Genomic DNA, 17,146 nt, shown 5'->3' on the forward strand with positions numbered 1-17,146 from the left:
GCACCCATCTCATTGCTTCATGGTATGTCCAACGGCTCAGCACATGAGATGAGTGTCAGGTCTACTTTGCCCAAGCATATGCAAAAGATTGTGTGAATACGTCCTACGACTGGAAACCGGGGGAGATAAACAATACACTGACGTTTTGTTCCTTGAACATTGAAGCCATTATCAGATATTGCCTGCACATTTTCACATATATACCCACCACCATGAAATATAAGAAATCTGGGATTGCTTGTTTTTTAAAAAATGGAAGCAGAGATTCTTAAGAATCAAGATCCGGCAGCAGATAAAACACTTTTCATGGGAGTCTGCATGAAAGAAGCTGGCAAACATTTCACTACTAATTTCAGGTTATCGTTAAATAAAATTGAAAGCTGAAGAAAATTGCTTTAAACTCCTTTCCTTTAGCTTGGAGGTTCTAGACCTTCACCGCTAAATAACCTTCCAAATAACCTTCAGCCATCTCCTCTGGCTTTGGGCAGAATACTGTGCAACTACAAACTTGCCAAAATTACAAGGTCAAATCTCTTACAGTGCCATCAGACTCCAAAGGCATCTGAGAACAGGTTACATGCAAGGAATTGAAGAATTTGAGTACTGAAAACTCCCAGGGAAAGCAAAAAGTCCAAAGCTGAGTCAGATACAGTAAACCGTTTCCTCTTGTGCACTGATTTACAGTAGGAACACAACTGTGTGAGAGATCTTTGAACAGGAAAAGCCACACACTGTGCTGGCATCCTCTGCCGCTGTAATTTTAGAGTCGCTCCAGTGTATTGCATGGTCAATAGAGCTGTACAGGTTTCACGGCAGAATAAAGCAAAATTGCTCCAGCAGCAGGACAGGCAACATGCTCTAGGAATGAAAAGTGAGGGAAAGGTGGCCCCTCTCCTGCCGTGCAGTGTGTGTGCTTGCAAAAGGCATCTGTGGATCCTGTTACAAAGTTCTGCAGCAATGGGAACCAGATGTTTAGAAGTTCAAAGGAGGGAAGACCAGTCACGAGCTCGTGTTCGTCAATCTTCAGAGGGGAAAAAATGTTGGCAGGTCCTTGAGACAAGCCAGCTGTTGACCTACTGCTTCAATTCCACCCCCCAGTACCAGCCAGTGAATTAGGTCCTGGACTGGGGGTTCTCTACTGTAGCTACTTCAGCTATTACTTCTTGTGCTCGGGAACAAATGCCTGTGCAAGTTCACATCTTTGAAGTGGTCATTTGTTGCGTAACTGAATCAATTAGTACTACTTGTCTTTGGCGGCAAAAACGAGGCCTAAGTATTGCCATGTTCCTCAACACCAGGCACCCCCAAACTTGGCCCTCCAGTTGTTTTGGGACTACAACGCCCATCATCCATGACATCTGGTCCTGTTAGCTAGGGATGATGGGCATTGTAGTCCAAAAACAGCTGGAGGGCCGAGTTTGGGGGTTCCTGCTCAACACCTAGCACTGTGCTGCACATATACTGTTGTAGTAGATATCAAAGCGCTGATATTTGGAATTCACAATCGATTTTTGCAGGTGTTGGTTAAGTCGGTTGACAGGCCTCATAATGTGAGGGGTAGGTATGGGTGACCGAAAGGCAAAGCACAAGGTCTCTACTCAGTGACTCCACTCGGGGTGCAGCTTCATTAAACCAGAAGGCAGATGACCACTTCTCTGTACAAGGGCATAGTACTAATGGTGTTGGTAAACCTGCGGCTTGGCTGTACCGCTTCAGGTTGTTGCTCACTTGACTGAATTGCTCCACATAAAACCTGTATCGCTAGTACATCTAGTTTTCCATGTTTGGGGGTGAGACAGAGGTTAAACAGAGGACCACTTGGTCCCAAATCTGATGCCCAAAGTGGTACAGTCCAGACACTGGGGTACCACTCCAGTGAGAACAAAGCTGAAATAGGAGGCTTTTTCATTTGCCAACAAGGTCTGTATAGTAAAAGCTATGGTTTTGAATTATGGTGCTGGAGGAGACTCTTGAGAGTCCCATGGACTGCAAGAAGATCAAACCTATCCATTCTGAAGGAAATCAGCCCTGAGTGCTCACTGGAAGGAAAGATTGTGAAGCTGAGGCTCCAATACTTTGGCCACCTCATGAGAAGAGAAGACTCCCTGGAAAAGACCCTGATGTTGGGCAAGACTGAGGGCACAAGGAGAAGGGGACAACAGAGGACGAGATGGTTGGATGGTGTTCTCGAAGCTACCAGCATGAGTTTGACCAAACTGTGGGAGGCAGTGGAAGACAGGAGTGCCTGGCGTGCTCTGGTCCATGGGGTCACGAAGAGTTGGACACGACTAAATGACTAAACAACAACAACAATCATCATATGCCAGCATCGTTTGCCAGCGCAGGGGGGAGCTGAACAGCAGCATTTTCTCCCACCCTCACCCCAAGTCTTTGCTCCACCAGAGTCCTCCATCCAATAATCTTAAAACAAGCAACCTTTATTCCTTTTCTTTTTTTTATTCTGCCTAACCTTCAGGGTCTCATGACAAGCCCTGCCAGGAACTCTGCCTGTCCTCGTTATATCTTAAGGCTTTATTTACATATTTTGAAGCTTGTGAGGCAACTGCCCCAAACCACCCTCCCCCATTCATAAAGTGTTGGCAATGTGTTTGTAGGTTTCTAGGTAGGACCACACTTCTCTCTATCAGGGCAGCGTGGAAGATGCCCACAAAAATTCCTGAGCAAGAAGGGGCATGCTGTGATGTTAAGCCCTTTTAGGGTTGTGGTGCAGGCATTTCCTGTAGAATAGATAAAAACGGTCAAGGAGACTTGTCCCAGTAACGTGACTGTGAGATGTACAAAGAGGCGGTTAACCTTCTGAAATCCCTCTCCAGGCAGCTTATCAATTTGTGTTTAAAGCTTTTAAGTCTCCCGTTATTTTTGTGTGTGCGTGTTATAATTTGATGATGAATGCTTGCAGTATGTTATCTTGTACAGCTTAATTATTGAAAGGGTAATAGCAACTGCGTGAAAGGCTAGGCATGGGCTCTTCCCTTTGAGCTTCTTGCAGAAGAAGCCCATGCAAAAACGCTTTTTACAGATGTGGTTTCTAAATGGAAATCAAGCCTCTTTTACCAGTGACATCTGGAAAGCAGATTGAACGTTACGACGCATCTTAACAAAATAAAGGAGAAATAACAACTTGCCAGTCCTAGCCTTCAGCAACAAAAAAAGAGATTTTGTTGTTGTTGGTATATTGTGCTTATTTTTGGTCATTTCAGATAAGCGGTGGAAGCTAGAGAGCTAAATTCAGCTGACAGCTCTCATGGGTTATAACTGCACATATCAAAAGGTAAAGATGAGCAGTTCTTTTATTTTTAAAGACTCTAATGGATGGAAAAATAACTGAACCTCAAGAACTTTCAGGTGCGAAGGCTCTGCACTGTAGCTCACAGGCTATCTGCCCCTAACAGTGAACTCAGGTGGTAACTGTCAACAGAAATGGAGTCCATGTTGGGCCACAGGGAAACAGGAAGGAGAAATCAGCACTTTCAAGGAAATGCAAAAGCATTCAAAGTCTAAAGTGGCAAAACCAAAACCATCCGGCTTGCCAACATGGTCTGGACCACATGGCCAGCAGCCATGGAAAGTTGAGTATCAGCTCAAAAATAAAAACGGAAATGGAAGAAGGATTGGGTTATCCTGCAAGGCAGGGCTAGCTGGCTGGCAACTCTGGTCGGGGAAAGGACACACTGTAGATCCTGACCTATCTTCCTGCCTCCCCCCTCGCAAAAAAAAATTAACCCACAAAAATCATGATGGTGAGGAGCCTAGAGTAGCAGTGGAGGTTAACAATACCTACTCTGCTTGGGTATTATTCTTCCATATATTCAAAGAAGGCATGGAGAGCAGCACCTCAACACCAACATCCTATCACTGCCAGCACCATCTCTTCCTGTATTGACCAGGAAGGTCTGATGGGGGATGAATTTGTGCATTTGGCTAAATTCTCCTCGTAATCAGAAACGCCCCCGCAATCGCAGCTCCCAGCAGCAGGATGGATCGTCTAGTCAAACGTCCAAAGAATTCCCATTCAGACCTCCAGCACAGAATGCGCCAGGCCTGAGGCTGCAGCTGACAGGGACATTGGGAGCGGGACTGGTGTGTGTGTGAAGCTCTGCTCATCCCTCCATATGGACACGAAGGGCTAGCGTGTCTTCAGAAAACAGTGTGGCAAGTAGTTCTACTAATTATGAATTGAGCAGAGATCATTCACAAAGGAGTGCTCGTTTGGGTGAGCATCCTTGACATGACCCCCACAGCCCTTACAGCAGGCACCCCCAAACTCAGCCCTCCAGATGTTTTGGGACTACAGTTCCCATCATCCACTGGTCCTGTTAGCTAGGGATGATGGGAATTGTAGTCCCAAAACATCTGGAGGGCCGAGTTTGGGGGTGCCTGCCTTACAGCATGGGAATGGTTTCCCCTATGCTTCCTTCCCTAAGGAATCCTTTTCTTCTGCATGGATTTGTCTCTCATCATCAATAAAGCTTGTGCTGGTGGTGGATTCTGGGAGGAGGTGGATCACAGAGTCATACGTTCTTATGATCAAAACAGCTGCAACAGTCAGTTAATTATATAGGTATATTCGCAGGATCCTTACCTGTCCAATCACATCCCAGCACCTCCAATCGCATCCCGATCCCTGCGGGAGACCACCTTTCTGGGTGAACCCTGATGTACTGTGCAGGAACAGGATCAAACCTTCGAACCTCTGGAGTATCATAGTGCATGTTTCCTTCAAAGATCTTGGAGAGAGAAACAAAAGGTTAAGCAAGAACCTCCTTGGCCGCTAGCCACACAAAACAAATCGCCGGTGCACTGAAAGGAGCCGCTGCATTCTGGGACAGCGGCCGCTCATTTGAACTTTTACGTTTTATTGAGCAACAGCGATGTCTGCTGTAATAAACCAGGACAACCTGCAGAACGCATGCGGTTACAAAACAATCACTGGGAAGAGAAAATGTGAGAATGCTTTAAAAACAACAACCAGTTAACAGTCCCAACTCTATTTGCTTTATTTTTTAAAAAACACACAAAACCCCTTCTCTGTTAGCTTTAACATTGTACAAAAGCTCTCCATCAAACATAGGCATTTTTAGACCAAAAACAAACAGCCCTGGAGTCTACGTTATTTACATATCCAGGCTTGGAGCATTGTCAGGTTGATCTGAGGACAGGAGATGACATGAGAGCAGGTTTTTTTTTTTTAAGCATCTAAATCATGACCCTAAAGAAGAAACAGTACAGTTATTTACTACAGTGGTGCCTCGCAAGACGAAATTAATTCGTTCCGCGAGCTTTTTCGTCTTGCGATTTTTTCATCTTGCGAAGCACGGTGTCGGAAAAGTTTTGGAAAAGCTTCAAAAATCACCAAAGTCTTCAAAAACCTCAAAAAAGGCTACCACACCGCGTGCTATGAGTTGCTCCTCGAAGTCAAGTCGCAACTGTATTAACAGTTTTAAGAAAAAGGAAACAAACTTGCAAGATGTTTCCGTCTTGCGAAGCAAGCCCATAGGGAAAATCGTCTTGCGAAGCAACTCAAAAAACCAAAAACCCTTTCATCTTGCGAGTTTTCCGTCTTGCGAGGCATTCGTCTTGCGAGGTACCACTGTATTGCCTCTGAGGTCAAAAGGCAGAGGTTGCAAGCTCTACCAAGGTTGGCCAGAATGGTCAAGAACATTTCCTAAGTGTGTAGGTAAAGGGATGAACAATGGAGCCAAGCTGTCTAGCGAAGCTGTACCATCTCCTTGCCGGGGATTTTAAAAGCTGAACCCTGCTGCTGCAGGGGACAAAGTGAACGATAAACATTTCCTTGAACTGTATCAACCTGTGAAGCTGCTATGCAGGCTATGTTAATCTGATTACAGTTCAGTAAGGTATGCTCAGTGGAGAAATGGCCTACAGCTTGGAATCTTCTTTCATCCAAATTACAAGAAAGAAGATTCCACCTAAACATTAGGAAGAACTTCCTGACAGTAAGAGCTGTTCGACAGTGGAATTTGCTGCCAAGGAGTGTGGTGGAGTCTCCTTCTTTGGAGGTCTTTAAGCAGAGGCTTGACAACCATATGTCAGGAGTGCTCTGATGGTGTTTCCTGCTTGGCAGGGGGTTGGACTCGATGGCCCTTGTGGTCTCTTCCAACTCTATGATTCTATGATTCTATGATTCTATTCTATGATTCTATGATTTTCAGAACCACGCTAAAAAGGGAGCACAAACTGAGTTGGGCACACTTTTTGACTCTTGATTCTGTTCAAGGTGTGCAAGGACCCATGTAACAAACAAAAGAGACCACAGTGACTTATCTGTGAGAAGAGAGTCACGTGTAAAACACAACAGACACAGCACCATTTAATAATAATAATAATAATAATAATAATAATAATAATAATAATAATGATAATTTATTATTTATACCCCGCCAATCTGGCTGGGCTTCCCCAGCCACTCTGGGCGGCTTCCAAAATATATATATATTAAAATACTGTAATACATCAAACATTAAAAGCTTCCCTAAACAGGGCTGCCTTCAGATGTCTTCTAAAAGTCTGGTTGTTGTTGTTCTCTTTGACATCTGGTGGGAGGGTGTTCCACAGGGAGGGCGCCACTACCGAGAAGGCCCTCTGCCTGGTTCCCTGTAACCTCAATTCTCGGAGTGAGGGAACCTCCAGAAGGCCCTCAGTGCTGGACCTCAGTGTCTGGGTAGAACGATGGGGGTGGAGACGCTCCTTCAGGTATACTGGACCGAGGCCGTTTAGGGATTTAAGGGTCAGCACCAACACTTTGAATTTTATGATATTTGTGGTTAATGGCTGTACAAAAGAAAAAAGGAGAGAACCCCCCAGTGTGGTGCCCAAAGTGAAAGACCCCAAAAGGTTATATTAAAACAACTTTGATTTGGAAGGCATGCATTTGAGAGACAGCCTAGACTGTCAAACTACATCGGTGTAACTTTGAATAAGGATTAAGCAGTGACTCTCCTCCTCCTCCTTCCTCCCTCTCACCCCAACCCTACCAGAGGTTGTGGCCAACTTAGTTTTATACAAGAGAAACATACGTCGTTGCCAACTACGCAGTCCATCTGACAAAACCACACAGCATGCTTTGGCACGAAACATGCGTCCTCCTAGCCAGATCCTGATCCCAGATACACTGACTCAAATCTGGTATAGCTCTACTGACATCTTGTGTAAATACGATTGGCTTTTGACTCTCTGTTTTTAATGGGCCTTCCCCCCACACTTCCAGAGCACTCCGCCTCCCTTTGAAGCCATATGTACTAAGTCAAGAAAGAAGCCATCAGCAGCACAGCATTCTGTTTCTGTAGGAATCAGATCTCCGGGTCCTCCGGATTACGGTTATTACAACGGTGCAAAAGTTCAGATATTTCAAATCCTCTACAGATAAGAACATTGCTCCAGGGGACTGGGGAGTAAGGGGTGGAAATTAACCAGAATCTCTTCAATATCCTCAAGCATTCCCTCACATGCGGTATCAAAAACATTTCCCCATTGGACAAGGTGCTACCTAAGAAAGAGCACAGCATGATAACACGGTCAAGTGTCTTAATTTGCGTGAAGACATGGCTGCTCACCAAGAAATATTTGTCCTTCTGCGCTCACCTAACAGTCCTGTTTCTTTGCAGGCTCCTCATCCGCTACCAGAAATCTTGTTTTAAGGAAGTAACTTTTCTCCCTTTACCTCAACATCATCACGGAAAACAGATGAAGCCAAGGGATGTAAGAATACTTCAGATTTCAAAGGTTCTCCATAATAAAGAGGAAACAGTAAATCTGGATGATTTACAAGTATGGGTAAAATTACTGGACTGTCCTAGCTTACTGAACATATTCTGCATACATCTTCAATCAGTAAGTGCCATTTTGACACATTTTACACTTTAATCTTTCCATTTCCCTGTAAGGAAAAAGAAAATATTATATCCCTTGCTTGCAGCCTAAGGTCTTCTTTGCCTCCTCATTCTCACCACCACCTGCACCATGAACCTGCATCTGGGCTGTGCAAAGAACTAGATTCAACCAAAAATCCTTTCCAAGAAGTATGGAAATTTCTTTCCATTGTGTGGTGGCACCACGAAGCACTCACAGCGAAGACAAGGGATCCTGCCTTCCCTCCTAAAGCACAGACTGTCTCACCAGTGGTACATGCTCTGGTTATCTCCCACTTGGACCACTGCAATACACTCTATGTGGGGCTACCTTTGAAGGTGACCCGGAAACTACAACTAATCCAGAATGCAGCAGCTAGACTGGTGGCCGGGAGTGGCCGCCAAGACCATATACCACCGGTCCTGAAAGACCTACATTGGCTTCCAGTACGTTTCCAAGCACAATTCAAAGTGTTGGTGCTGACCTTTACTGGCCTCGGCCGAGAATACCTGAAGGAGCGTCTCCATCCCCATCGTTCACTGAGGTCCAGATCTGAGGGCCTTCTGGCAGTTCCCTCACTGTGAGAAGTGAAGCTACAGGGAACCAGGCAGAGGGTCTTCTTGGTAGTGGCGTCCGCCCTGTGGAACTCCCTCCCATCAGATGTCAAGGAAATAAACAACTATCTGACTTTTAGAAGACATCTGAAGGCAGCCCTGTTTAGGGAAGTTTTTAAATGTTTGATGTTTTATCGCTTTATTATTATTATTATTATTATTAGTAGTAGTAGTAGTAGTAGTATTCTGTTGGGAGCTGCCCAGGGTGGCTGGAGAGGGCCAGTCAGTGGGCGGGGTATAAATAATAATAATAATAATAATAATAATAATAATAATAATAATAATAATAGTAATAATAATAATAATAATATAATATAATCCTCTCACTAGGATGTGTCCAACCAATGGTAAACTTCACAAAGAAGAAGAAGAAGAAGAAGAAGAAGAAGAAGAAGAAGAAGAAGAAGAGGAGGAGGAGGAGGAGGAGGAGTTTGGATTTGATATCCCTCTTTATCACTACCCGAAGGAGTCTCAAAGCAGCTAACAAGCTCCTTTCCCTTCCTCCCCCACAACAAACACTCTGTGAGGTGAGTGAGGCTGAGAGACTTCAAAGAAATGTGACTAGCCCAAGGTCACCCAGCAGCTGCATGTGGAGGAGCGGAGACGGGAACTCGGTTCACCAGATTACGAGACCACCACTCTTAACCAATACACCACAAGAAACAAAAACAAGGAGGGCACGAAACAGCTAAGAAACGGGCATGCAACCGTTTTGTACCCCTTGCGGCATTTCCACTGAAAGGTCCTACCTTAGGCTGCATCGTTTTGGAGTCCTGTATAAACTCCCAGTCCTTCCCGTTCATGCTGTAGCTGACTTTGAACTTCTTCACGAAGGCTCGAGCATCTGCCACGTTGATGCTGTCCCCACCTCGGGCCCCTTGGATAATCACGCCTTTCACATTCTTGGGGACTCCCAGGTCGACCTGCAGCCACTCCTCCCCGGGCTGCGCTTGAGGGATGCGAGGGAACCATCCTGAGCGGCTGCTGACCAGGCGTGCTGCACTGGGGACCCAGTGATATTCTCTGGTAGAGGAAGCTGAGATCTGGGAGTCCGGGATGAGCCCAGAGAGCATCCCCAGCATGTTGGAACAGGGTGAATCTGTGTCCAAAGAAACAGGGAAGGGGGCAGAATGAAGCAACAGACGCAAAAAAGCAAGTTTGTGATCTAAGCACAGGAGGAGAAACATCCCACCGCGACTAACTGCTAGGTACTGAAATGTCAAAACACTTAAGCCTGCTACGCTTTGCTTTATAACAGCCATCACAGCCCGCAGGAGCCCTTCAACAGATCCTCAGGACACCCCTGCTATTACAATCTTCATCCAAATTGCTCTCGCTTGCTAGCCGGCCTTGCCTTCCCAGCCCCCACCCTCCCAAAGTCAGTAGAGGGGAAAAAGAAATCGCATCCACTAACAGCATCCTGGCTGCTGCTCCAGTCCTCTTAAAAAAAATAAATATCAGTTAAGGCCATTCGAACAAGAGATAAACTGCAACTGGAGACAGTAATATTAAACAGTTCGGCTGACGGCCTGGCTCATAATGCTTTTTTTTTTTTTTACGTGGCAATAAAATATCACTGGAACCACAACTCCTAATGGGGGGAAGAAGCAGTCCAGAAAACACTCCACCGCGTCTACAATCTGAGTTATGGTTCATGGCCCAGAAGTTTCCATACATGAAGGTAACGTGTGCATTGAGCTAAGGAGAGATGCTTGGGCAAGCTTCGCATGTCAGAACATTTAGGAGTCCCATCACCATCAAATAATGAATTAAATTTTAAGCTGGACAAGGCATCATCACAGATCACCAACAGACAGAATGGGAAGCTGGGTCCTTTCCCTGTGACTTGTCCCTCTTTCGTTACAAGTCTCCCTCCCTCAGAGGCGCCGCCTGGACAACCAACCACATGGCTCAATAGAACAAAAAGTTATCTAAATAACTTCCATAATCCCCTCTTCTTAATGGCCACAGTTTAAACGTTCCAGTTTAAACTAAGAGGCGTCAAGCACTGAGAAACTGAACATCCACAAATGCATTTAGAATATTCTCTTTCACTCCTTCAGGAGATCTTTTGGCAGACGTGTTTCTCTTCCGTTTCATCGTCCAGCACTGCCCTGTTTTAGAACACGCAAACTTTTATATTTTGCACCGTTTTAATGGTATTTCATTTTTTGGCTGTCGTTGCACATTTTGCTGTGAACCACCTTGATGTTTTTATATATAGGAGAGATCTATATATTTTAGATTTGCAGGGTCCATTAGCAGAGCCATCCCAGCTGATGACTGAAGAAGGTGGACTTCCGTAAGTGACATCGCATAATCTGGGTAGCAGGGGAGAATAAGTCTGGGCTGTTCAGATGTGGAGAATCCTGCTTTAGCGAAGGACTGGCAACACAATGAACTGTTGTTGTGGTGATCAGGAATGTGGTGGAGGCCAAGTGCTTTAAGCCTCCCATTTCCCAAACCAAGCCTCTCTTGCCACCCCATTACCCTCACTGCTGCCTGTTCAAAAAATAACAGAACAACTATGCAAGGGCAAACAAAGCAACAAGCGTCACTTCTGTTTTGAGGCATGTTCTGAACCAGGCACTTTCTGGCTCATACCCAACGAAATTATCCTATTAGCACAAGAGCGGCTGCTTGCACAACTTCCCCTCCTTGTGTCTCCCTCTCCCCACCTGCTCCAGAGGGTTGACAGAGTCCCCAGAACAGATTTCAAGGTGCACAGGGAGAGCGAGGGCAAATTCCATTAAGCAAACACCCCATAGTCAGAATCGTCCACCATCTTCCCTTCTGGGAGTGGGGGGAGCTTCCCTCCAGAAGAAAGATCTTTGTGGACTACATATAGCTTGTGAACTATGGCCTCAGGCTAGTTGTTGCTTGGTTAGCTCCCAAGTCTTTAATTGTACAGAATAAGATAGCTGAGGCACGTCCAACAGGTAGATCACTGGATGTCAGTTGTAGATCACTGGCTACCCCCACAGAAGGTGAACAACTTTTGCTCCCCTAAAAAAAGCTCAATGTTCTTGTCCTGCAGCCCCCCCAAAAACGGGCCTTCCTCCTTCCTAAAGAAAGCTGTACAACCTTGACCTGACCCCCCCAAAACAGTGCAAAAAAGCTCAACAACTTAGACCTGACCCCCTCCAAAGGGGGTAGATCACTGCCAGTTTTCAACTCTGTGAGCAGATCACAGTATCTTGGCAGTTGGCCACCCCTGAGCTAGTTGAATTACTCCCACAGCATTCCAGGTGTCTCTTCACAGGAGGCTGTTGTGACAGTGGTTGCAGGTGGTCAAATTCTACATTTAGGTAATCCACAGCTGGTGATCTCTCTTCTGTCACACGCAGCAGTCTTGTTCCCCAGATCAGTCTATTTCTGGTCTGTGTTGATTGTGCACATGCTTATTAACAATTTCATTCCATCCCAGTTCTGTTGTTGTTGTTCTAATCCATGCAAACAACTGTGTTTAAAATGCAATTTTTGGGTAATTTTTTTTATTGCATTACAATACGCAAACCAGACTAATTTTATCTCAGGGTATGCATATTTAAAGGAATTTTATCCCAAAGCATGCATTTGTTTATGGATTTTGGTACATGTTTTGAGCCAAAAACCTATATCACAGAATTTGAAGAAGTGCAGAATCTAAAGAATAATGATGTTTTGATCCACACATTATAGTCTTGGGTGGTGTGACTTAAGTCAGAACAACTAAAAATGCGGGCCAAGTGAGATTTTCCTCCATCCCTGTACTCAGGAAAGGACAACTAAAAAACGCAAACCTGTGATCCGACAGCCATACAGTTCCAAACGAAGTGCAATTCCGCTGTGCCAAACCTGGGGCCGGATCCTGACAAACCGAGTCAGCACTGGAGCATGGATCTTGTTCAGAACCACTTCCGAGGCATCGGTGTTAGCCTGGAATACCTGGAAAGGAGAAAGCGCAAATATAGCGTTATCCTTTCCTATTCGTCAGAACAAGAAAGCCTGGAATGTGAAAGGGGAAAAATGAGAAATGAAGATGACTGCCTGAATGGTTGCACAAAATGTCAGAGAGGATAACTGGCTAGGGCGAAGGTTGTCAAAAGTTTCAATTAGACTCAATTTATTTGCCTCTAACAACAACCTAACCTGCACATTCGTTGTTTGCCAGTGGTTATGTTTAACTCCTGTTGTCTTGAATTAAAGAACCTTTTAATGAGGGTGAAAGAGGAGAGCGCAAAATATGGTTTGAAGCTCAACATAAAAAAAAACGAAGATCCTGGCCACTGGTCCCATCACCTCCTGGCAAATAGAAGGGGAAGAAATGGAGGCAGTGAGAGATTTTACTTTCTTGGGCTCCATGATCACTGCAGATGGTGACAGCAGCCACGAAATTAAAAGACGCTTGCTTCTTGGGAGAAAAGCAATGACAAACCTAGTTGGCATCTTAAAAAGCAGAGGCATCACCTTGCCAGCAAAGGCCCATATAGTTAAAGCTATGGTTTTCCCAGGAGTGATGTATGGAAGTGAGAGCTGGACCATAAAGAAGGCTGATCGCCAAAGAATTGATGCTTTTGAATTATGGTGCTGGAGGAGACTCTTGAGAGTCCCATGGACTGCAGGAAGATCAGACCTATCCATTCTTAAGGAAATCAGCCCTGAGTGCTCACTGGAAGGACAGATCCTGAAGCTGAGGCTCCAGTGCTTTGGCCACCTCATGAGAAGAGAAGACTCCCTGGAAAAGACCATAATGTTGGAAAAGATGGAGGGCACAAGGAGAAGGGGACAACAGAGGACGAGATGGTTGGACAGTGTTCTCGAAACTACCAGCATGAGTTTAACCAAACTGCAGGAGGCAGTGGAAGACAGGAGTGCCTGGCATGCTCTGGTCCATGAGGTCACGAAGAATCGGACACGACTAAACGACTAAACAACAACAACATGTTTAACTCCATGGCATGAACATCTTCACCTAAGCCTATCTTCTAACTTTTAAAGGAAAAAAGAATAGCCCAAGATTATTTTGTTCATGTCAGTTGGTACCCAGTTCTATCCTATTCTGTTATGACAACAGCTTAAATGCAAACCCAGACAAACCAATTAAATAAAAAAGAGCTTCTGATTTCAGATGGACAAGCCTGAAACACTTTGGCGCAATTCCCAGGAGTGCAAGATGTTCAAAACACTCCTCAAATCTACAGCCCACTTGCCTGAAATAGAGCATACAAGCAACAATTAGCGTTATCAGTTGAACTACTGACTTTACCCACTCGTTCTTCAGCTTCAATATTTACAAAGTGGGCGTAATAATCATAATAATTCTCTTTTGTAAGCATTGCCGATTCAAAACCAGCCCATTAATGGATGCTGCCATTGGAACACATTCGTTTCCTCCATGGAAGCAGCAACCTCTCCGAATAAAATCATGTCAGTCATTTCCCTTCAATGCACACGCGCACACGTACAAACACCAGAAATAAAATAAAAACTTTTTTTCAAAAAACAAGACCTTTATTTGGTACAAGGCATGTTGCAGGATTATTCAAACAAACGGCTGTCTTACCAGATGGTCTTAATCGATAATTACCATATGGACCATTCCTCCACCACCACCACCCCTTCTGCTATTTTAATAGCCTGTGTAAGTGTCAGCAAATTTTCTTTGGGGGCTTCATCTTCTACGTGGGGAGAAAAAAGACAAAAGAGATGTTCTAAAAAGAAAACTGCTACGACCATCCTGGGACCCACACTCCCTGCGTGCCAGAATCTGAGGGGTCCTCCTGGCTGAACTCTCATCTGTTTCGGACCAGAGAATCCAAGTTTTTTCCTTCTGTGAGTTTTCGGTAGGTGTGCAAATCTCCACTGACTTTGCTTGTGGCTTCGATGCTGGATTAAGCAGAATTGAATCGGACTAGCACTGAAAAGCTAAATCACTTAATCTTTAGAGTCCAGGGATTCAAGAAAAGGCTCTTTTTTTGAAGATCCAACGGCATTTTCCTAATATTCCAGGGGAACCAGCATTAAAGGGATAATGCAGATGTTTCCTGGGTTTGTAACAATCAACTTTAATCATCTTGGGGCAGAAATAGTTTGCCAGAGTCCATGTATCACAACTGCAGTGTCCTCTATGTGAACTTGCTCTCTGCAGGAACGCATGGGGCAGTCGCTCCCACAGCATCAAGCGTGGGAAGAGAAGCCCGGATGCAAACCACGAAAGATCGCAACATGGAGATGGAGTCCTGGTGGGTCTTTCAGCAAAAGGCCATCAGTAGGCCCTCCTAGTCCCAAGACGATCCTTTATCCTTTTTTAAAAAAAATTTAAATGTATTTTTATTTTTTACTTTTCAAGTTTATACATTTTTGACATTTCAAAACTTGACTTCCTTCCCGCTCTTTCTGCAGTTCCTTAAATTCATTTTTAGTATCTTCTACATATCCAAATTAACTTATTTTGCTCATTTATTCATCTTCTTTACAACTGCAGGTTATTACAATAATCCTGCTACTGTTTTAATCTGTTTATTATTTATCTGTAAATATTCAATAAACCATTTCCATTCTTTTATATATATATATATAAAAATCTTATCTTAATTTCTTATTCTTTTGGTAAGTTTCGCCATTTCTACATATTCCGTAAGTTTTTGTATCCATTTTTCCTTTGCTGGGACTTCTGCTTCTTTGCATTTTGGGGCAAGTAACATTCTCGCTGCTACAGTAGCATACATGAATAAGTTTCTATACATTTTAGGTAGTTCTGTCCCTATAATTCCCAAAAGAAAAGTTTCTGGGTTGTTTTTTTACAAACGTTATTTTAAACATCCTTTTCATTTCATTATATGTTATTTCCCAGTCCCAAACTGCTCCTGGGTATAACTTTATCTCTGCACAACCATGAGGAGCCTCAAAAAAGCCTTACATTAAGGGGAGATTACAAAGCACCCTTCTCTGTAAGGTTTCCTGGGATTTATTTATGTGACCCACCTCTATAGATCTCACCAAGTAAATGGCTGTTAATGTGCAAGGAAGACAGTGGCGAGGACTGACGATGTGCCTCTTATTCAATTGTTTCTCAATTTGATCCTTTCACACCTTTTTGCATGTTTTGTGGTATTTTATGCATTGTGACTTGCCATTAAAGGTAAAGGGTAAAGGGACCCCTGACCATTAGGTCCAGTCGTGGCCGACTCTGGGGTTGCGGCACCCATCTCACTTTATTGGCCAAGGGAGCCGGCGTACAGCTTCCGGGTCATGTGGCCAGCATGACTAAGCCGCTTCTGGCAAACCAGAGCAGCGCACAGAAACGCCGTTTACCTTCCTGCCGGAGCGGTACCTATTTATCTACCTGCACTTTGAGGTGCTTTCGAACTGCTAGGTTGGCAGGAGCAGGGACCGAGCAACGGGAGCTCACCCCGTCACAGGGATTCAAACCGCCGACCTTCTGATTGGCAGGCCCTAGGCTCTGTGGTTTAACCCACAGTGCCACCCACATCCCTTGTAAACTTGCCATTACAGTTTAGTAATTCTTCATTGCAATTGTTAAGTGTAAGCTGTTTAAATATTATTGTGAGATATTTAATTTTTCTGTTCACTATTATATTGTAACAGATTTTTGAATACGTCTTTATTTGATACGTTTATTTTAAAGTTAGGCTTTTATTATGACTTTTTTGTATTGGATCAGATTGTTAATAGGTGTGTGATCATTGCTGTCTATTTTGTTCTATTTTTTTCAGCTTGTAAAAAGACTTGCGCATAGTAATATGGAAAGGCGGTGCACAAATGAAAAGTGAAATGAAATATAAATGCTCGACTCTGACCACTGCCGAGAATGGCCATCCACAAAAACTATTATAATTGGAAACATCTGAAACTTTAAAATACCGTATTTTTTGCTCCATAACACTCACTTTTTTCCTCCTAGAAAGTAAGGGGAAATGTCTGTGCGTGTTATGGAGCGAATGCCTGCAGGTGGCGGGGGGGATCTTCTGCAGTCGTGAGCAGAGGATCCATGGTTCCCCTTCCTTCCCTCCTCCGTGGCTCGCTTTGAAACAGCAAAGAGGGAGAAGAGCCGCTGAGTGGGGAGGAGAGAGGGACAGAGAGTATGCTTGCTTTAAAGGAGCAAAGTGGGAGAGGAGAGGAGCCGCTTACATGAGTGTAAGCGGCTCCTGTCCGGTTGGCTCCTTTAAAGCAAGCAGGCTCTCTGTCCCTCTCTCCTCCCCACTCAGCTGGCTAAATAGCAGCAAAGTTTTTCAGCTCGCTAAGCTGGGGAGGTGGGAGAGAAGCAGAGCCTGCTTGCTTTAAAGGAGCAAAGCGGGAGAGGAGAGGAGCCTTCTCCTCTTATACCCCTTGCCTGCATTATTAGCAGCATCCTTCTCCACACACCCCATGCGTGCTCCTTGTCCCTTGAGTGTTTTTCCTTCTCTTCCCACTTAAAACGTGGTTACAAAGCACAGATCCACATGGATCCTCAGGATTTTTGCACTGGGTCACCCCAAATTCACCATCAGATCACATGGCCTTTCTATGGCTACAGCTTGCACCAAAAAATCACGCACCCACTGTTGCCTGGGCCGCAGTGGTGCAAAAACTTAGTTACAAAGCATGGATCCACATGGATCCTCAGTATTTTTGCATTGGGCTACCCCAAACTCACCGTC

General features: G+C 44.6%; 1 protein-coding gene across 3 annotated transcripts in view; it reads right to left on the reverse strand.

The window, feature by feature from the left end:
- Positions 1-17,146, reverse strand: part of NRP2 (neuropilin 2) — a 238,472-nt gene that overhangs the window by 102,284 nt on the left and 119,042 nt on the right. For all 3 annotated transcript variants that reach the window (XR_014518665.1, XM_083472896.1, XM_083472897.1), the window contains exons 8-10: positions 12,287-12,431; positions 9,254-9,603; positions 4,604-4,748 (exon numbers count right to left, since the gene is read on the reverse strand). Coding sequence is in view for 2 of the 3 variants with exons in the window: in XM_083472896.1 (XP_083329022.1) it covers positions 4,604-4,748; positions 9,254-9,603; positions 12,287-12,431 (640 nt within the window). In the remaining variant the exon portion in view is untranslated. The remainder of the gene's footprint in view (positions 1-4,603; positions 4,749-9,253; positions 9,604-12,286; positions 12,432-17,146) is intronic.

Source organism: Podarcis liolepis (genome assembly GCF_965112155.1).
Source record: "Podarcis liolepis genome assembly, chromosome: 1".
Lineage (NCBI taxonomy): Eukaryota > Metazoa > Chordata > Lepidosauria > Squamata > Lacertidae > Podarcis > Podarcis liolepis.